At 35.5% G+C, this 23,593-nt stretch overlaps 1 protein-coding gene across 2 annotated transcripts in view; it reads right to left on the reverse strand.

Moving 5' to 3' along the window:
* The window catches only part of NRG3 (neuregulin 3), a 902,987-nt gene that overhangs the window by 101,452 nt on the left and 777,942 nt on the right, over window positions 1-23,593 (reverse strand). For both annotated transcript variants that reach the window (XM_054690694.1, XM_054690695.1), the window contains one exon: window positions 17,043-17,069. In XM_054690694.1, coding sequence (XP_054546669.1) covers window positions 17,043-17,069 — 27 coding nt within the window. The remainder of the gene's footprint in view (window positions 1-17,042; window positions 17,070-23,593) is intronic.

Below are 23,593 nucleotides of genomic sequence, written 5' to 3' on the forward strand. Positions count from 1 at the left end.
ATGTTGAGGTATGTTCCGTGTATTCCAAGAATTTCAAGGGCCTTTATCATAGATGCGTGTTGTACTTTGTAGAAAGCTTTCTCAGCATCTATTGATATTATCATATAGTTTTTATATTTCTTTTTGTTGATGTGTTGGATTACATTGATTGATTTTTGGATATTGAACTATCCTTGTGTCCCTGGAGTGAATCCACTTGTCAAAAAATGGGCAGAAGAGCTAAAAAGAAACTTCTCCAAAGAGGAAATGCAAATGACCAACAGGCATATGAAAAAATGTTCAACACCACTTGTAATCAGGGAAATGCAAATCAAAACTACAATGAGATACCATCTTACACCAGTGAGAATGGCACATATTTAAAAAAAAAACTAGTGACAACAAATGTTGGTGAGGATGTGGCGAAAAAGGAAATCTCCTGCACTGCTGGTGGGAGTGCAAATGGGTCCAACCACTATGGAAAGCTATGTGGAGATTCCTCAACCTGCTAAAGATGGAGCTGCCACATGATCCAGCAATTCCACTCTTAGGTATTTACCCAAAGGACACAGAAACATTAATTCAAAAGGGCATCTGCACCCCTATGTTTATAGCAGCACTATTTACAATAGCTAAGCTATGGAAACAACCCAAATGCCCAAAAATAGATGACTGGATCAAGAAGATGTGGTACATATACACAATGGAACATTACCCAACAACGAAAAAAAGGTAAACTCATCCAATTTGCAGCAACATGGATGGAGCTGGAAGGGATTGTGCACAGCAAAATAAGCCAGAAAGAAAAAGAAAAATATTGGGTGGTCTCACTCATAGCAGAAATTTAGAAAACTTAAATAAGGGACCAGGCAAAAGACTAATCAATACAAAGTAAAAATCAAAATCAACAAGCAACTATAAACTAGAGACACACTATGGCGGGGGTGGGGGGAAGGGGGAAAGAGGGAGTAGGTTGAAAACAAGGGAGTGGGAATTGTATGGGGACTATAACCAAGATGAAAATGCATACATTGTGCAAAAATGAAAAATGATGTAAAAAATATATAAAAAAAGAAGACTATGTTACTTCAATATTTTAGAACAAGAGCTACTAGGCATAATTTAGAGACTTCTTTAAATTCTAAATAGAGGATCAAAGAAAAGATAAGACTATTTGATAATGCAAACATTTCATTTAAACGTTAACATAAATAAACACAAAATAGGCAAGCATATTAAAAAAATAAAGTGAGAGATATATAAACTTTTCTTTCACTGGAACTCATTGTAGGGTTATTAATTAGTCTAATTTCAATATTGTTCTGTTACAGGGAATAGAGAGGCCCCAGGAGAGACAGACAGATCAGGGACACCAGGTCCTTGGGGCAGTCAGAATATACTCAACATTTATTAAGTTTGCTATTCAATCTAGGCATGGTTCCTACCATCTCAAAGCTATTACAATAGTAACAGCAGAGATCACTGAACACAGATCAACATAACATGTATAATAATAATGAAAAGTTTGAAATATCACAAGAATTACCAAAACATGACAGAAACATTACATAAGTATAAAGCCATCATATTCATATTCTGACACAAATATAAAGTCAAAAGAAATTATAAAATAAATACAAACAAAACTTCAATACCAACAGAACTTGATAACATAACAAAAAGTGGGTTGCACACTATAATCTCCACCAGGTAAAATGTGAATATATATATACTTAGGAAAAAAGATGGGTGGTAAAATACTTATAAAATTAGCATTATCTACACCTCCTGGATGGAGATAAATAAGCAAATGATATTATAAATTGAATTAGTAAAATGACAACATGCAGATAATGAATGAGATGATAAATTAAGATATTCTGGAGTATTTACTGCACATGGGCTACTCCAAGTGCATGGCATGTACTTCCTCACATAAATCTCAAATACATTAGGAAGTAGATTTAGACTTCTGAAGAGGTATCGACAAACCAGTTTTCCCCAAAGTAATGCACAAGAAAGCAGTTGAAAATAATATTATAGCAAGTATTACTAAGGAGATAAAACTTGTAGACAGGCCAAGATAATTATCTAAAATTTTAGATAGAAAATCAGGAGAAGGAGCAGATTTGAGAGCAGATGTAGGTTGACTGGAGAAACAATTTTCAATTATGCTAAAACTTGTTGGGGTATGTACTATTATTATTCCTGTCTTGCAGACTAGAAAACAGCCTAGGGAAATTAATGTACCCAAAGTTGCAACAGTAGTAATTAAACAATGAAGATTAAATTCCAGGAACCTGTGACCTTCTGGCACTGTGCTGAGTAGGGAGCCAGGTTTCCATTCAAAAACGGAACTGACCTGCTCAAGAATCAGTCAACAAGCTGACCTCTGAGGCCTCTCCCAAATTTATGATTAATAATACATTATTTGTTCATAGCACAAGTTTAAATAACTCTTGGAAATACATACCTATAAATGTTGTAATGCTTTGTATTAATAAAAAAAACATTACTTCTTATAAGTATGTAATGTCCAAGGGTTTTTCACTGAATAATCTAAAAAGCATGTCTTCTTATGTAACACATTTTATATCAAACAACCTATCATCCAACTGCATTTTAAACTGTGTCTTCCATATATCTCATAAAATTATAAAATTAAATATGGGAAAGGGTATGTCTGTTTTCTTAAAAATACATCATATATTTTATTCAAACTATATTCGACACTCCATTTTATAGGTGAAGAACTCAGCACATGTGTTAACCTACAGAGAGCTAGTCACTGGTAGCCGATCTGATCCTTAGCTTGTCAGATATTTGAGCTTGAACTTTGCCAGGATCCTACTTGCTAGTAAGTGTTATCCACCTCAAAAGGGAAGTACTGATGAGGTAACCTATAATGACATGTGACATAAACCCTGCTACATGTAGAATGCTGCATGAACCAGCCAAAGAATCTGGGGACATGTGTGGTTGGCAGCTGTGATATCTGCCAGTAAGGTGTCTGCGATGATCTTTGTCTCTTGGTGTTTACATCCTGGGAGAATAGCCTTTCCTCTTGTGTGAGCTAGACCTAGTGACTAACTTCAAGCAAAAAGAAGTTAGTGGTAAGAGCTCACTCTTGACCTAACAGCCAAGGAACTTAAACAAGCACCCTGAGTTAACTGAATTACCATAGATCAGTGACTGTTCTGTGTCTCCCATTCCTACGCCTGCCTTTTTTTTTTATTGCTCATTACTGTTTATTTTTTTTTCCTTCTCATCATTTTAAATTGAGGTAACATTGGTGTACAACACTATATATGACTTAGGAGAATAGGTCATGTATCTTGCAACCTCCTCTAATGTATCTTGCAACACCACACCCACGACAGACCATCTCTCCCTTTTCAAAAAGGAACATCTGTAGTTATTTTGCCTGCCCACCACAGCATGTTGGGTATATGGGAGACAGATAATTTGTCTATTTAGTTTAAGAAGAACTCTACCCTAGATGCTATGCTTAAGAAAATACCCCTAGGGAAACTTTTCTCTACCTGGACTTGGTTTAGAGGATGAGAATCAGACTTTGAGCTGACAGTATAATGGAATGATATTGGCCTTCAAGGGTCTCACATATTTGGGGGAAATATATATATATATATATACCACATTTATACCATATCTACAAAAGTTACAGCAGAAGACAGCGCACCTGACACAGCAGAGATGCACATGATGAAGTGTGAGGAAAGTTGGTGTACCTTAATTCTGTGGAACAGAGAAGGAAATCAAATGCATAGACATTAGACTGAGTTCAAAAAGGTTAAGTGTGATTTTTGAATGGTTGGGAAGGGCATGAGTACAGGAGATGAAATTAGAGAGGTGGTGAGTCAAGAGGGGCCTAAAATGTTCTAGTATTTGGCAACATTCCAGGTTTCAAAAAGCTCCCGCAGTGAAATCTGACAAAAGGATTAGGGAATGCAGGAAGATCCTTACACAATGGAGCTTCCACAGCCATGGAAAAAATACCACATGCTTGATTATTATATTTATATGAAGATTAGTTATTTCCCTGGACTATAATAGGGAGAAGATTTGATTTCCTGTGGAGCCTAGGAGAGATGGAGGTCTACACGTGGAGGAGCGACTGCCCCTCTCAAATCTTTCTCCCCAGCAAATGTCCCCAGAAGGCAACTGAAGAACTAGTGAGGGGCAAGCTACATGAGAGTGCTGGAGAGGACTGTCAAAGCATGTAGATGGTGCACACTTTATCCTCCAGGGTGTAACACACACATAAACACACACACACACACACACACACACACACTTCCATAAACATACCACACAAACAGTGTAAAACATTAAGGAATGCAGAAAGGAAGGCCATAATCTCAGTGCCTAATACATGGCAAAAAATGCACATATGGTGTATTATATCATCTTTATATCAATGTACGTTGAGAGTGATTTGTCTACACACATATGTATGGATAGATAGATTGCCCGTGCCCCACAGTACACAGAAGATGAAATATCTAACTCCATAGTGTGTATACACACACAAACAAATATAGTCTTTCCATCACAATACTTGAATCCCATGACACCTCTTTTTCTCACAGCTATAGACAAGTAGAATCATTGAATCACTATTGCAATTCCACAGCACAACTCTGGGAAACAGACACCTTGATTTTTTTCTGGTAGGAGCAAAAATGCCCATATTTTCATGAAAACATGATTGTTATTGAAGTTAGCAGCCTGAATATAATGGGGAAATGAATGGGTGGTGAGCAGAAAAAGACAAAGCTGTTATTACTTCATTAATATTGCCTTGAACTGCATCTTCTGCTAAGTTAAATACTACTTTCCTTCGCAGCTGATTAACTAAGCTAGCATGCTACCATTTGTTTTCTGAAACATCCATATTAGAGATGCTAAGCTATTTCACTCACAATAAGAACTTGGCTTCAAAATACATCTTCAGTTGCTCTGACAGCAGGACCTTCATGCCAGAACCTGTGAGATTACAGGCTTCATTCCCATGTTAAACAACCATAGCTACTGAGAGATAATTTTTTTTTTAATTTAAATTTTATTTTTATATTCCCCATACAATTACAACCCCCTTATTTTTACCCCAAGCCCTCTTTTCCCCGCCCCCACCCCCTATAGACAGTCTCTTGTTCATAGTTATTTGTTGATTTTGATATTTTCTTTCTTATAGTTATTCTTATTCCTGGTCCCTTATTTAAGTTTACTAGATTCCTGCTATGAGTGAGACCATCCGGTATTTTTCTTTTTCTTTCTGGCTTATTTCACTGAGCATGATCCCTTCCAGAGCCATCCATGTTGCTGCAAATTTCATTTGTTTATCTTTTTTGAATGCTGAGTAATATTCCATGGTGTATATGTACCACATCTTCTTGATCCAGTCATCTATTTTTGGGCATTTGGGTTGTTTCCAAAGCTTAGCTATTTTGTAAACAGTGCTGCTATAAACATAGGGGTGCAGGTACTCTTTGGAATTGATGTTTCTGTGTCCTTTGGGTAAATACCTAGGAGTGGAATTGCTGGATCATATGGAAGCTCTATGTTTAGTAGGTCCAGAAATCTCCACACAGCTCTCCATAGTGGTTGGACCAGTTTTCACTCCCACCAGCAGTGCAGGAGAGTTCCTTTTTCTCCACACCCTCGCCAACATTTGTTGTTGCTAGTTTTTTTAATATGTGCCATTCTCACTGGTGTAAGATGGTATCTCACTGTAGTTTTGATTTGCATTTCCCTGATTACAAGTGATGTTGAACATTTTTTTCATATGCCTGTTGGCCATTTGCATTTCTTCTTCAGAGAAGTTTCTTTTTAGCTCTTCTGCCCATTTTTTGACTGGAATTATTTTCTTTGTTTTTGTTGAGTCCCATCAGCTCTTTGTACATTTTTGTGATCAGTCCTTTATCATTAGTGTTGTGTGCAAAAAATGTTCTCCCAGTCTGTGGGGTTTCTCTTTGTTTTTTTTATTGTCTACTGAGAGATAATTTGGGAACAGCCTAGTATTACTTTTGCCTAATTCCTAATTCCTAATTCCATCTCCACACAATAAGTACACTTAGCTGTAGAGATACATTATAATTCCAATCCTGCCTATTCATCTCCCCATTAATTCTGCTTATCTCTCTGCATTCCTCACATCAATTTTAATTTGAACTTCATGGGAAGTAAGTGTGCTCCCTATACTTATGGCCCCAAAGCTAGAGTTGCCATATAAAACACTCAACACTGAGATAATGAGTTTTATATAAGCAATGGAAATGTTTTTATATACAAAATGGTCCACACATTCATCAAAAATATTCCTACTAAATAATTATTTGTTGTAGATCTGAAATTTAAATTTAATTGGGTATCCTTTTTTTTCTTAAATCTGGCACCCCTACCCAAAATGCAACTTTAATCCTACACAGAAATAAAATTTCAATCCTATTCATAATGCCTCTTCTACAGTTGGGGCTTAGTTGAGAACATATGTCCCTCAATCAGTATACTGGGAATCCAGAATGGGGGTAACAAGATAATATAATTTCCTTTGTAGAGAACATGGCATCTTCTGTTATGCTGGTGGAGGACTATGGGAAGAACTCAGAGTGGGAAAATTTGATCTAGATTATAATTCATCTGTACAATTTATCAATTAAGAATATTTCTTTCACTTCCATCAACCTTGTTTCTTCATATGTGCAATGAGAAAAAATACCTTGCTAGGTTTTTTTGTAGACTTTCTTTGCTCTGCATCCCCATGTCTTTGTTTCTTATTAGTGGTAATCTCACTGATGCACTAGTTCAAATATGGATAGTCCTTGAATGCAGCCTTAAGTAGTTCCTCAAATCTTATATCCTCACAGAATACTAAAATACAAGATCAATTTTTTCCAGATCAAAAATCCAGTCACTTAGATTTTGGTGATTTTCTATATCAAATGTTTAAGATTGCTGATAACTTGAAAGTAAAATGAGGTAACTCATGTGAAATCACCAACCAGCCCATTACAAAGTCATGTCAGAGACGGCAAATGTTAATTCCTTTTCCTCCACTTCTCATGAGTGCTTGAAAGCTTTATTAATAAACGGAATCCATCTTTTACATGCTTTCAACACAGTGTAGTCTTCTTCTTCAAGACACATCTAAGGCAATAAAGTGAAAAAAGTCCTCCTGAGAATCGTGGGTACAGCAAACTAGGGGGCAGCTTCACTGGACAAAGCTGATTTGCCTCTCTTCTCCCATGAAGGTGAGGAAAATCTGTTGGAAATATTAATTTCTAGTGGAAATATTAATGAAGGGAAACAGTCTGCATAATGAGTTGAAGATATAAAACATCTCTTTAGAACAAAAAACTGAAATGGAAACTCTAGATTTCATAGACATTACTGATTTTAGAGAGTGGATCCTGGAAACTTAGATGATGTTCCCTAGAATGCCTGGAAAATGGCTCCCCTTCTACAAGATAACTCATTGGTCTGTATTTTCTAAGGTGAAAATTTATCACATAGTAAAGAAGAGGATATTAATGTTTAATTTCTCTTTTCTAGAGGAATCAGAGTGACAGGGCAAATCTAAAGGTAACTTCAAACAGCATGAGTCAAGAGTTCCCATCAGTGAAGCAACTCCCAGGAACAAGTTACAACAACCAACTCATTGTAATTAGCACTTAATACATGCCAAGTTTCAAGCTACGCTCTTTAAAAACTGATTGCATTCAACCCTATGAGACTGGTAATTCCATCATCTGTTTTACACAGATTGGGAAATCCAGGATAAGAGATGATAAATCCCTCTCCTTAAGTAATACATATACTAAATGGTCAGTCAGAATTAAATAAAATCTGTCCCATTATGTTAAAGTTTCTCACTACGTAGTGGAGATCTCCTCCTTCAGAATCGTATTAGAAACTAGTAATCTGATCCATCCCAGACTACTACTCCTAATCAGATATCTAAATTTCTGTACAGGAATTCACCTTTTTAACAAGGTGACTACTGCCTGGAATAAGAGTTAAAAGTTACATTTGTTGTTTCCTGAATTCTGCTATGCTATCCATTTAGGTTATTCCATTATTCTTAGTCTCTCAAGGCACAATTATGACATTAACAGAAAACATGGTCCTATAAGTGAGAATGAGCAATTCAGGAACTGTTCTGTAAGAAAATACCTAGTAAGTCAGGATCCTTTAGAATCACTGGCCCACTTCTAGGGATGTAGAGAATTCCTGAAGCTGCAAGCTACACCTTTGAGAGGTCCTCTTGTGCCACTTATTGCTTAAACAGGAGAAATCTCCAGAAATAATATTGGTGACTGGCCTAGAATTATCTAGAACTAAAGTACATCACCTGCATTTCATTGAGATTTTGGCTTATACGTTGTATGTAATCATTTAAGTAAAAGAAGTTAAGAAAACCACACATGGTTTAAATTCACTTTGAAATCATAATTCAACAAGTATTTATTGAGTTCTTAAAATTATGCTAAGCATTAGGCTGGAGATGCAAGTTCTGTTTTCACAGAACATATTCTCTCATAGGGAGATGAATAATAAGAAATGCACAAATAAATCAGTTAAGAGAGTAATAAATGCTATGGAAGAAACAGAGGCTAATATGAATGAAATAGGAAATGCATAAAATAGGACGGTTAGGGGAAGTTTCTTGGGAGCTATATTTCTACTGCAGCCTTTACAATGAGAAGGAACCACGCATGAGTAGATGGCTAGTACTGACAGAACAGCTAGTGCAAAGGCCCTGAAGTATCAACAGAGGAATAGGTGAAAGCTGATGTAGAAACAAAGTGGGCTGGAAGGAGAATGTTAGGAAGTGAAAGCAGGGAAATAGACAATGCAGATAATGAAGGACTTTGCATGGCAGTGTATGGTGCTATATTTCATTCCAAATCCTTTAAAAGTTTCATGGAGGGAAATAACATACTTTGTTTTATGTTTGAAATAAAAAGGTATATAGAATTCAAATTCAATTATAACACAATTTATCTTTGGTACTAAATACAAAGGTTTTCAAACATTGACTCATCCTGTTTGTTCTAACAACTTCCTTAGTTCACTTCCTCCTCTGTCCACAGAAATCCTACCCTTCCCTCAAGGATACATTCAAGGTCCACTGTGCCCACTGGCTTCGCTCATTGCATCTCACCCCCACCACTTCCCCAGGTGTTCTGCCCCTGTCTCTCTTTCTCTGTGTCTACACAGACTAAATGGAAATTCTATTTTATTATGCTCATAGTGTTGTTCAGAGAGCAAGCACTTGGTGAATATTTGAAGTAAAATCTTCAGTTTGGCCCATTAGCTGAGACTTTGAATGCAACGCCTTCAGGCAACATCTCCACACAGCTACTGACAGAATAAGCTATTTAAGAGATCATTCCCCTACTTGAAACCTCTGAAGGCTTTCCTTCACAACAAGATAAAAGCATTCCTCTTTCAAAGGGTAGATAGTGTCATCATAATCTGCCCTGATCTGACTGCCCAGTCACACCTTTACTCCCTTTAAACACGTGTCAAGTGTCTCCAATTGCCCATGACTCCTGGCTGTATCTTAAAGCCCTGTGTTCTTCCATCTCTTATTTACCTGTGATTCCTTTTTCCTGTCCCTTGTGTTTCCTTCCTCCATCTCCCAAGTACAGGAATATTTTTATTCTTCCATGTAAAGAAGTCTCCAACTTTTCTAAAGACATGTGGGTGCGTCTTCCTCTCTGTTCCTTGCCCCAGGATTTGGCAGAGGACAGTCCCTAAAACTCTAGCTCTATGAAATAGGCTACTATAAAAAACAAAACAAACAAACAAAAAACTTCAGAAAACACTGCTTTCAAAGCCCTTCCTCTGAGTTTTATGAATGGCTAGAAGTTTCCTGGAACCTTTGAAATCATGCAGCAGAGGCACAGGACCTTGTGCTTCTTACATTTATGTGACTTCAAACCCTTTTATGTGTGTGACTATGAGACATATATTAACATCCTGCAGGTCTGGGAAACCCTTATCTTGACTTTAGTAAAAAAAAAGCAAATACATAAATTTCAACTAAAATTCTTTTGGCATTGAACTGCAAAAATAGGTTTACGAGTCTGTGCTCACACTGAATTGTGGATTATTGAAAGTCTATCCTACTTGTCTTAGTGTTGTTGGCTTGGGTCCACACATTCTGATTGGCTTGACTGTTGTGAGCCCACAAAGCTGATTCTCTGCTGATTGAGGTGACCAGCATCATCCTCACTTTGCTGCATTTTCAGATGTTCTATCTTACGTCCATTTTTCTCTCCTATTCTACACATTGATGTTGGCTTTTGAAGCAACTGACAAGGATAATTGTATATAAAAGTCTATTTGGTTTTTAAATTTCTTTGGGAATCAACAACTTTTTTGATAATATCATATCTATTCACTATCCACACAGAAATGCTCAATTTAGACATTTAGCAACTTTATGAAAATTATCATATTAATTAAGCAAAATGTGTGGTCCTACATTAGTTTTTAATGAGTGGCACTGATTTTTCCAATTGTTCACAACATTTTTTTTTCAGTATCTGAATCTAGTCTACAAATGTATTTATAGATGTCCATTTTCTTCTTTCTCAAATTTTTAATTAATATATCTGTATACATTCGAGTGTATCTCCTAGTTGGAGCCATTCCTGAAAAATCACTGAAAGCTTTCAACCTCATCTGAAATTTCTGACAGAGATTAATTTTATTTGATTTAGCAGTCATGGCTATGTTTACCAACTTTTACTTCTAGACACTAAAGGTACAAATATGTGCCAATGAATAATATTAATCTCATATATATAATTAAGCCAAAATATTATCCTTCTATATGTGGCTAGGTAGTTTTGGGAACAATTAAATCAAATCAAAATATCCCTTAATTGAGAGAGAGAGAGAGAGGGAGAGAGAAGGAAGAAAGGAAGGAAGGAAGGAAGGAAGGAGGGAGGGAGGGAGGGAGGGAGGGAGGGAGGGAGGGAGGAGGGGGAGGGAGGGAGGGAGGGAGGGAGGAAAGAAAGAAAGAAAGAAAGAAAGAAAGAAAGAAAGAAAGAAAGAAAGAAAGAAAGAAAGAAAGAAAGAAAGAAAGAAAGAAAGAAAGAAAGAAAGAAAGAAAGAAAGAAAGAAAGAAAGAAAGAAAGAAAGAAAGAAAGACTCAAAGGTGTTTTTGGTTAAGAGCTAAATTATTAGTACTTATAGTGAGACCTGTATTAAAAGGTTGTAGCATAAACAGAGGAGTGGTCATATTACTGAAGAGAAAAATAAATGAGAAAACAAGATTTTTAAGCAGAGATGGAAAGATGGCGAGATGATTCAACCCACCACTGTACTTAGCAAAGGAAGTAAATGTGTAAGGCCTTTACACCAATGGTTTCCATAGTAGAGTCACTGAACTAATACCCCCAATACAAAAATAATCACCAAGAAACCAAAAAATGGGGCCTCCCCGATGGCACAGCAGTTGAACGCTGGGCTGCGAAGCTGCCCGCAGCCTCTGCAGCGCCTGTTCAATCCCTGGCCGCCTGCGAGGGTCCCAAATGGCTCGCAGACCTCTCCTGCTGTGCCCGCTGCTCCCTGCAGCAGTGTGTTTCATCAGTCTGCCTGCTCTGTTCCCCACTCTAGCTCTGGTGAATTCTCTCACCCTCCCACACTTCTGACTATACCCAGTACTTGTATAAATAAATAAATCTTAAAAAAAAGAAATCACAAAATTAAATACAACTTCTGTAGATTATCTTACATGAGAGAATGCAGTGATTTGCCAATGAGAGACATTCTGTACACATAGCAGTTATCTGAATGAATGTAAAGCTACAAAGTGGCATCTGGCTCTTTTCATTTTCTTGTAGGTTGAATAAGATGAATTATCATCCAAACTCTTATGACTCATGTATTTGAAGAACATTACTTTCAAACCTCAGAACTGGATCAAAAACTGCATGGGCACTTCAAACATTGGATTGCCAGAGTACAACCTTTTTGAGTAATCATGAATCACTCACTGTGTGACATGCCCAACAGCGAGTCACCAGAAAAATTCAAGAATTCTGGGTAAGGCAGATTTAGGTTCAAATCCTGTAATTGCCAACCCTTGCTCTTTGGATGAGATACTTCAACTAAGTAGAACTCAGTTTTGTCATTTATAAGGTAAGTATAAATACTTAACTACCTTATGCTCTTGTTTAAATTCAATGAGATTATGTACATTTTTGTGGCACATACTGAATATTAAATGATGCCAGATTATATTTCTCTGACATCTAATTTCTAATGTGCTTTATCTTTTTTAATTTTCTTTTTATTTATATTTTTACATGATTGTTCCTTTTTTAAATTTTTATTTTATTTCTTTATTATTTATATATTTTTACATCATTGTTTATTTTTAAACAATGTTTGCTTTCTAACCTACCCCCCACACACAGGTGTAATCCTCAAAGAATTTCCTTCACCAATGCACCCATGTACTATTACCACAGTCCTCTGTGCTTATCCCTCCCTCCCTCTTATCCCTCTAATGTGTTTTAATATGGCAAAGGATATATAAGAAAAATGAAGCAAATAATCTTCTTATTGCACACCCTCTACAAACACACATGCAGATAAAGTAATCTGTAAATTACCATTTGATTGTATAAGAAAACAAGATATACTCAAATGAACAAGCAGTTTTCTGTTTCAAATTAAGTATAATATAGAACTTCCTGCTTAAAGAAAGAAAATTCTCACTTCTGCATCTCTAATGCCAATTTCCAAATTTGGACACACACATGAATCTAACATATGAATCTTTTAGATTTAAGAGAACACACACCAATTCATTCATAATAAGCAGGGTAACTTTAAAAAACATTTCAAATTTACATCATCCAGAAATAATTAGAAGCTGATTAACTCTCAGGAAATTATCTTTAGTGTTTACTAAAACATTCAAAACACTTTTTTTAAATAAGAGGGGATGAAGAGATAATTGCTATAAGGTGAAGTTTGAAGTAATAACCCTATCAATTCTAGATCTATACACATGTTTTACACTAAGGAAATTGAATATAAGACATTTTTAATCCTCTACTTGTAGAAAATTTTCCTTCCTTCCCTCCCTCCTTCCTCACTTCCCCTCTTCCTTTCTTTTTTTAACTTCAAAGTATGGATTTATCATAGAATAACTTTTTCAGTTTTTAGTTAAGAATTTGATTTGTCCCAAGGCCTCTAAATCCTTTGACTAAAATAAAGGTCAGAGTTTACTCAATCAGATTTGCATAAATATGTTATCATAAAACAATCTCAAATTATAAAAAAGATATGTAAATGGCAGAATTCAATTTATTTTTCCAAATGGGAATGGATGAAATTTGCAAGAAAGATCAATACAATCTTCACCTCTCTCTAAAATTTTCAAATATATTTGCAAATGCCATTATACATGCTTTTTATAAAAATGTTTTTGATGTCTAGAGCATCAAATACATCAGGACACTGTCAAAGAGATAGCTGGGTAACAAAGAGTTCAAATGGATATAATGAGATCTATTCCATGATTAAGCATTTGAAACAGTGGCCACATGTTTCTCAGATGAGAAATCCCACTTCAAGATCAACGTATTTTTCTAAACTTGACCAGTGACATGCTATTTGACCACATGTGTCATTTGGATAATTCGTTGAATTTCTTACACAACTCAGTGAGAAGTTGTACTTACAAGTCTATCTCTTGATCTGTTTTCCTAGAAAGGGAAAATTTGAACATCTGACCTTAGAAATCTCAATTATTCCTCATGCCTGCATGATTGAGTAGGTTAAATCATTAATTCAGGAAACATCAGTTTAATATAAACTAATTTTAAACTTTTTTTAGAAACACAACTTTGTGTTTTAATGTACCTTCAAATTTCTGCCTGAATTTTATCAGTTAACTTAATATTTTTAAAACTACTATTACAGAGAAGTATTTATTGTTGAAATTTCCATCTTGCAATTCAAGATGAAATTAGCATTATCCAAAACAAGAATGATGGAAGTAGAGAAGAAAGATATTCTAGAACACATTAAAACAGAACTGGCCCTGAGCACTTGTAGGCACTCTAATAAACTGACAAGATTAAATTTATAGAGATTATGCCTACGATTCTGCTTCTCAGATGAATTTATACTTAGAGATGTCATATTACTGGGATGATGACCCATATGGCTTCTAAAATCACAAATTAAATCTGAATTATTTCCCAAAGAAGTAATAAAATTTTTACATATTCAGTTAGCGCAAACTGTGGGTTGAACATTGTCTAGAATTAATGAGATCAATAGAAACAGTTTATTTACTAAGTCTATAAACCTATTCACCATTCCAAACTAACCTTCATGAGTTGCTTTTATCTGCATACTAAGAACTCCCTTTAACTTTGACTTGTTGCCCCTTCCCGTCTCCAAGGGCATTATCTGTTGCTGGCATCAACTATTCAAACACTGAGAACTCATTCCTTACAAAGTTTATAGTAATTTGGCTCTGATTTTTCCAAGATACACAGTCTTAATCTTGAGGATCAAATAGATGACCTACACAACAACATAGTTTTTTCCCCTATTGGTGACTGAATTAATTAAACGGTTTAACACAGACCTCTTAATATATATGTTGCTTCCATAGTAAATTGTTAAGGTGCCAAGACCACTGGAAGCCCTCAGAGAAAGCCGTTAGATGGTGACTGGTCCATTTCCTTTAATGGTGATAATTAACATTGCTGTAACAATTTCAGTCTTCTAGAGCTGTGCGTACATTATATGTGGGGTACATAGCTACTTCAGCACCAACCAATAGGCATGTGGTATTTCCCATAACTGTGATCATTCTACTGCATAACTTCTGATGCCTCTATTCTCAAAGCCAATGGTTGCTATAGTTTAATGGGACAAATATCTCTAATCAGTGAACCAGGGACCCAATAGTCTCAAAGTGACTTGATTCTCAGAACTTCATGTTATAAATCTAGCCATCATCAGTAAATGAGGAAAGCAAAATATCCTTCTCAACAAACAAGTATGCTGCATGACCTTGCCTATAATTTTCTGTACTTCTTCCTCTTTAGGTCACAACTTGTTCTAGGACTCTCAAAATGACTATTCAGTCCTCCCTGGTGGCACAAGGGGTTAGGAAGCAACCTATGATGCTATTGGCAGCCACTGCAGCATGAGTTTGATCCCCGGCCAGGGAGTTACCCATATGGCGCAGCTGACCTCTCCCATCTCGCCCGCTGCTCCTCTCAGCAGTGTATTTTAGTCGATCTGCCTGTTCTGCTCCCCACTCTGTCTCTGGTGAATCTTCTCACCCCACCATGCCTCTGACCTGCACCCCAGTTCTTGTATGCAAAAAATAAATAAATCTTTAAAAAAATGACTATTCATGGAATCCATTTAAAGAGTTATTCTTTTTTCACTTTCTTTCTCATCTACTTTACAATCCATGATTCTTCATTTGAATATTAACCTGAATTTTATTGTCCTTGTAGATCATAATACCTATCTAGGAAAATCCCAAATCTGTAAGAATTGAGCTATCTGCTTTTTCTATGATAAAATGTCCAGATAATGACTATCACACTAATGAGCAGAATCACAAAACAGGCAACATCAATTCTAGTATAAGTATGCAGTCACTAATCTCTATTTAGCTTCTCAAAATGTCTAGCAATACAACTACCAGACTGGTATTTTCTTTGATATATCAAAGACACAGAGGGCTTAATTAAACACCTCCCCTGTTCTCTTCCAGCATTTTTCAGTAAATGGGTCTACTTTGGCCTAAATATACATAATATAACCCTGTGGTTATCCTTGATAATCTCCCTTTTCTAAACGTCAACATCAAATCCTCTCAAATACTTGATGACATCATGTCCTAAATATCAATTTCTTCTATCCTTCAGCAATCCACTTTAATGTGATGTTCATGTTTGATCTCACCTGGAGTAGATTTGAGAACTTGAAATTTTATAATCATTAGTTTTATAATCTGTAAGTTTACTCGACTGTAAGCTCCATTGAATCAGTTTTGTCTATCTTTACTCATTATTTTATCTCTAGGATTTTGAATTTTTTTCTTTGTTTACAGTGAGTACTTGATAAATACTTCCTGAATGAATGGGCAAATTAATACATTTACATATATTATCACAGTAGATATATGCAAGAATGAGGCAAATTTATTCATATTAACATCATATAAAAGACAAATACTAAGTTCAACAAGAGCCAAATAAGTAGACAATAAATTTGGATGCAAAATCACTCAGTTTTACTAACTCTAACTCCTTTGTATCTCTACATTTTAGTACCATGATGCATATCAACCTTACATGATATTTTCTTTTTCATTTTACTCATAGCTTAAACTTAGAAAGCTATGTCTAATTGTTATGTGATTATCTATGAATACAGAAAATAACATCCATGGAAGACATTCTAATGCTTTTTAAAACATGCCATTCCCTGCAAATACATTCAAAAGAGTTGTTTTGATTTTGTAAATAGAAATGTTTATGTATCTCATACTTCAAATTAAGATGGAAACCAAAATGTACTTAAAGTAGTCATCAAGCAAAAGGAAAAGGAGTAAGAGCAGAAAAGAACAAAAACAGACATTTTTAAACCATCACCATTATTTTCTATTATTTTTGAGTGCCATCTTGCAGATATTTCCTAACAATTTGTATTTGCAGTACAATAGGAACTATTATTATCCCTATTTTACAGGTAAGAAAATTGAGAATTAGAGCAATCAAAGCCAAGAGACAAATACAGCTTCTGTATTATTCCAGGGCTGTACTTAACATTAAATTGCCTTCCCAATAAGTAGTTAAGTCTTTCATTTTGAGCCATCAGTTAGTGAAAAATCAACAAAAACATTTTTTTTTTTTGTGGCTAATAGCATCTGATAATGGGGCATTTCAATTATAATCAGAAGGAAGGAAACACTACACACATTATTATCAAAGTTAGCTTTTTCCCCAGATATATAAGAAGCAAGTTTTTAGTCTTACCCATGAATTCAATCCCCAAGTGGTCTGCTACACCGAAGTCAGCATTAAAGGAAGGGAAACAGAAAAAGAGAAAAAGATTAGAAAAAAATCCACATGGAAATCAATGTTTACAAGGCTGATCTTCCAAAGCGAAAAATGATTCTTAATTTTAACCTTGATGTTTGCTTGAAGAAGGTAATACAGATTGCCAACAATTAGGGGTACTCTGAACATACATTGATTAGTATTTCCCAAAGCCTCTGAGCTATAGCCTGGAATTTTAGATGGAATAATATTGCATCAATTACTAATTATACTAAACATACATTTAGCCAAAAAGGAAAAAAAAAAAGTAAAATAAACTGTTCACACAAAGAATATATAATACTGAGTTAATTTCAGATATTTTCTGTAGAATAATTATTAAACATACATGTATTTGGACCTCAATGTTAAGAATAAGTAAGCAGATAACTTCTGCATGATGGGCCTTAAGTAGATGCTCTTCAATTTGGCAAAAAAAGGAATGATGTTGGATTTTTTCCTTTTATTTGTAAGATGAGAAAACTGTTTCATCTAAAAATCTTATAGATACCCCAAAAGCCGACACAGAACTAGGGCATAAATCTGACTCTTGAGTCCTATGACTATGAAACTTGACACTGCTTCCCAGCAAACATGAGTGACAGATGTGTCCACATCTGTTTTCTGTTCTAAATACATATCACCAGTCAACCACTTTGACCCATTAGCTGCAAAAACCAGTGATAAACTGGGCCTGGTTATTCTGGGCGTTCAACCTTAGAATTCATTTATTTAAATAGTGTTTTCTTTTAGTCATTCAATTATTCACTCATTCAGTTTTTATTTATTTATTTTTGTGGGACCCTTGCCGGCGGCCTGGGAACGAACTAGCGCTGCAGAGGCTGCAGGCAGCCCAGCAGCCCAGCGCTCAACCACTGCGCTACCAGTTTCGGTAGCAGTAATATTTTTCTTAAATGAGAATAAATGGCAAAAATGTATTACATAATAGTATTTGTTTCTAAGACTAATTACTGAGCTTTTTAAAATTTCTCTATTGAGCAAAGAAGCTTTATTTTTAGAAAATATGCATTTACTTATCTTGAATACCTTTTTTATTTGTATATAATTCATTTATACATTTTCTTATTATTTGTATATAATTCTTATTTGTATATAATTCATTTATACATTTTCTTATTATTTGTATATAATTCTTATTTGTATATAATTCATTTATACATTTTATTTGGGTTAAATACATGTTACATAAAATATGTCATTTTGGGCCACCCCGGTGGCGCAGTGGTTGAGCGCTGGATTGCGAAGCTGCCCCCAGCCTCTGCAGCGCCGGTTCGATCCCCGGCTGCTCCCCAGCCAACAGAGGAGGGTCCCACATGGCACGCAGACCTCTCCTGCTGCCCGCTGCTCCCCTCAGCAGTGTACTTCGGTCCTTCTGCCTTCTCTGCTCCCCACTCTGGCTCTGGTGAATTCTCTCACCCTCCCGTGCTTCTGACTGTACCCAGTGCTTGTCTAAATAAATAAATAAATAAATAAATCTTTAAAAAAATAAAAAAAATAAAATATGTCATTTTAATCATTTTCAGTATATAATTCAGTGGCATTATTTGCATTCACAATGTTGTGCAACTATAACTTCTCTATTTCCAAAACTTTGCCATCATTCCGAATTCTGCTCAGCAGCAATTCCTCCTTTTTTCTCCTTCCCCATTCATGGTGACCTGACACATATTCTTCCGTTCTTTCATTAAGATGTTAAATACTGGATAATTATTGAAGCTTTAAAGATACTGTTAGACTTTGTTTCATACAGAAGGGTCAATGGAAATTCATAACAAGCACGACAGATAAAAAAATCAATTTTGTCAACTGAGTCATACAAAGAACACAAAACATACTATCAATCGTCATCCTTCACCAGGTATTTCTGGGGATCTCCAGAACTGCATGAAAACATCAAGAGGGATGTTTTCATCATTTAATCATTCATTTATTCATTCACTCAACAGCTATGTGCCATGAACTGCAGAGATAATGGGATGGAAGAAAGGTCCATTGCTTTAGCAAAAGTAGCTTCATATCCCCTCTGGCATATGTTAGAGCATCATTTACATCTTTGGGACAGTTTAATTAACTATTACATGTAAAGATTGCAATTCTTTTGGCATATACATACCTTTTGTCTATATAACAGTGGCTTACATTTACTGAGCACTAAGTATGTACCTGGAACTGCTTCAAGGTCTGTCTCACAGAAACAAAAGTTGCCATTATCCTCATTCCTCAGATAGAAAACAGGCACAGAGAGGTGAAGAAACATTCCCCAGATTACGCTGCTGCTAAGTGGTTAAAAAAAACCAAATCAGCCTAAGCAGCTAGACTCTTAACCACTGGTCTACATATGCCCTCCCTGTGAAGGAAAAAACTAATTTTTACCAAATTATCAGTAGTGAGATATTCAGGGAGGAGTTACTTAATCCACTTAAGAGAATAAATTGTTTTCAAGTATCCTCAGGCACTGTAGAAGCACCACTTATTTACTTGCTCACCCTGAATTTATTGAAGTGTGAATATTAGCTTGGTGGGGGGGGTCCCCTTTCCCTATAGAACTAAAGTGGAAAACTGGGCCTCCCCTGGTGGCGCAGCGGTTGATCGCTGGGTTGCGAGGATGCCCACAGCCTCTGTAGCGCCAGTTTGCTCCCCGGCTACCGGCGAGGGTCCCACAAAAAAACAAAGAAACAAAAAAAACAAAGAATTAATTAATATTAATATTAATATTAAATTACTATTTCTTTACTGGTTACTAGGGAAATTTTTTCATAATGAAACTGGCCTCATGTAGTTATTTGTTTGTATATACATCAAGGGATATATAGTTTTCTTTGAATATGTGTCAAACATTGAATCAGTTATCTTAAAACTTGCAATATACTTAATGAGAGTCAGCAGGTCACCACCTAAACTACAGACCTAAAACATTCTTTTTTTAATGATTGATTTATTTATGCATAGAAGAACTGGGGTGTAGGCCAGAGGTGCAGTGGGTGAGAGGATTCACCAGAGGTGGAGGGGGGAGCACAGCAGGTGGATTTATTAAAATACACTGCTAAGGGGAAGCAGTGGTTGAGATAGGAGAGGTCTGTTGAACCATATGTATAATATGAATGTATATGTGCCATAAGTTATGAATGCAAATCTGATTCTAAATTCCATGTTCCTGCATTAAATTATGCTTCTTAATTAAATAGGTAATTTTATTGTTATTATCACATTTATATTTGAACTTAAAAATTATATATGCTCATAAAGAGTCTGGAAAGTAAACAATCATATTAATAAAAGGAACTTGAAACCTTTCTTACTACCTCCTGAAAGCAATTCCCTTAATTTTTTGTCTAGTCCACTGTAGTCTTCCTTTTGTACATGTAAAATAAGTCAATTTTACACAAAATCACCCTGCATTACATACCTAAATCAGAGGGCTCTCTGTGGCCATTTCAGCCTTATAATCCCAATCCCCTTTCTAACCTCCATCACATCAGAACTGACAACATTTCTGTTGTTGAGAATAAGCCCTGACATTATTACTGTGGCCAGTCTCACACCAGACAGCTCATCAATCACAGAAAAGCAAAACCACTTTCCCAGAAAAACACACTCCCTCCTGGGTCCCAGAGGAGCAAGCACATTCTTCTTTGCCTGGGTCTTGTTATAAAACATGAACTCTTTCCTTTTCTTCTCAAAAGTCCTATCACTGATTCTTGTTGAACAGACACCACTATATCACATTGTCTTCTCTTCTAAGTAAGAAGGTTTATTTGTATTAAAGCAGGAGAAGCAGGCAGCAATGGAGACTCTGCCACTTATTTATGCAGTACAAAGTAAAGATGAACCTTCTGCTGCATAAAATGAAAAATCAAAATAGGGTTGCAGCTGAGAGTTGTGAGTGACCATTTACTTAGGCGGAGTCTCAAAAATGAGTCTTGCCTATTTAGCTTGCAGAATTTTCCAGTGAAGACATCTTGGAATATTAGGCTTAACTCTGATTCCATGTTTATAATCAGCGATTAAAGAAATGAATAAGAGTTACCATTGTATAGGAAAAGGTCTTCACTCAAATAAATTTTTATTTTATAATTAATGATAATACATTTGTATAGGTGAGTACACTTGGATTTCTGCTGCTGCAACTCCTAATAATTCTCCCAGCATTTTTCATATTTTGTTGATTTTCCTCAAGTTCTCATATTTTCTCACTTGGCACTTCTACATACATCATTTCAAATAATTTTTAAAAATTAGGCTGTAAAGTAGTGCTACTGAGCCCCAATTTAACAGTGAAAGAAAATAGACTTGAAAAGTTAAAGTTCATATTTGTAGATTTCTGGACTCTTAAGGTAGAAAAGTTTATTAAATCCCAGGAGTAAAGGTAGTGTTTCTTTTGCTCACTGACTTATTACTCCAGCCTATCATAGAGTCTGACATTTTGGAAGTACTCAATAAATATTTATTGAATGAATAAAATGCCATATGAGTCAGCCCTTTTGCCCACTGCATGAGATATTTGCATTCCTTCAAAGACTATTCAGTTGGTTTTCTGTCACCTCTGATTTTTTAAAGATTCCAAAGAACATGACACCTGTGGTGCTAATTCTTTAAACATTGAACAAACAATATCCACAGATGTTTCTAGAAAACTTCTTCAAATTAAAATGCATTTAATTCCTCCTTTGTGAGTCTTCCTTACTGGTGTACAAAAATTTCCAGATTGTTACTGAATAGATCCAATATATGTATGTCTTAGATTATAACTGATTAGATAAACTGGAATCTTCTCCCTGGCCCCTTCTTCAATTCCTCTGGTCCTTTTCAAATATAGGTGACAGTAAATGGTTTTTGAATGTTTTTCATAATTCCTCCAATTTTCTTTCTTACTGAAGATACATTTTCATGAATTTTTTTAAACATAAATTATATTTATAAACCATAATGCTTCTTCCCAGGCTATATTTGCTACTGTAGGCTTAAGAGTTTCTAGGTACTTTCGATAGGTTTCCATTAAAACACACACATATAAAACAACAGACAGACAGACAGATACACACACACACACACACACAAACTCCATATTTGAAGTTTCACAGTTTATTTGTGAATCACTTGCAGGGGAGAAAAGAGGTAGTCTTTAATTTTGCTGCTCTATACCCTCAGATAATTGAGTCTTTTTCACTCAGGTGATTACTCACATAAGAAGTTCTTATTTTAATGTCTTTTTTTGGGGGTGGGCTGGAGTGGGTAGAAAGCATTGCTAGCCACAAGAGTTGCAGAGAAAAACCTTCCCAAGACTTTCATCCATAGCCACCCATGGCAGCCATGCTTCTCCTTCCTGTGCTCATTCCCTGCCTTTCTTCCACATACAAATCAAGCTATGACACTCTTTTTTTTTTTTTTTCAGATCTTATAAATCTTTCACCTTTTACAAATTGAGTTCTATTTATGAACTAAATGGCAGTACTTTGACACAACATGTTTTCTGTCTTCTGAGAGCTCCACATCCTTGCATGAGCTGCTTTTTCTTGCTCATCTCTTTAGACTCAGCTCAAACAACTCCCAGGAGGTGCCCTCTTTACTAACACTTTTTTTTTTTTGTCTAGCAATCTTACCTTCTTCCATATAGGTGTCCTGTCTACCAGGCAATAACTGTTCAAAGTATTTTTGTTGACTGAATACAGTTGGATAAATAATGATTACCTGAATCAATCAATTCATTTTTTAATTACACTTATTTATGGTGTCTAGTATATAGCTATGCTCTTATGGTATATAAGATCCTGCAACTGGGAAGAAAATGTGGCAACCTTATGATTTGTATTGTTGTATGTTTCATTGCTTCATTCTGACAATTTAACATATTACAATATGGGTGAACATCTCAATTTTATATTTAACAGTATGTTTTTTTTTTTAATAAAAAGCACTAGCATAGGGATATTTTCATAGCTTATGATCCTTATGCTGGATATTTCTGTTACAAAATTTAAAAGTCACATCAATTTATACTTATAAACCCCTGAACACCTGGGAATACTTGATAATGAGCACAACAGACAACATACTTGGGCTCACTAATGGATTAATTTATTACTTTTACAGCCTAACAATGTAGCAATAGGATGAAACTTTTTCCCTCTAAATGTATAATCATCTGAGACTGTTATTTGTGTCATTTAAATGCAAGAATAATTCTTCTTTTGCTACCTGCTTCCTAAATCCATTAAGTAGTTAATAACATAAGGACTAATGCAACCTTCCTTTATTTAATAGAAATAAAGAAATGGAAATTAAATTGGTAGAGCCTTCTCCCAATAATGAATTCCCTCAGAGTAGCTGGATTATTCTCAGTAGTGTAAAAAAAAAAAAAACAAGGAAGGCTCTTTCATTAAAATAATGGAAGAAATCATTATCTAATTTTTCCTATAATTAGCTGGGGACTCAATGGAATCCAGGTACTTAGAAGTTCTAACCCTCAT

Source organism: Talpa occidentalis, unplaced genomic scaffold (assembly GCF_014898055.3).
Source record: "Talpa occidentalis isolate TD23 unplaced genomic scaffold, MPIMG_talOcc4v2.1 talOcc4.8, whole genome shotgun sequence".
NCBI lineage: Eukaryota > Metazoa > Chordata > Mammalia > Eulipotyphla > Talpidae > Talpa > Talpa occidentalis.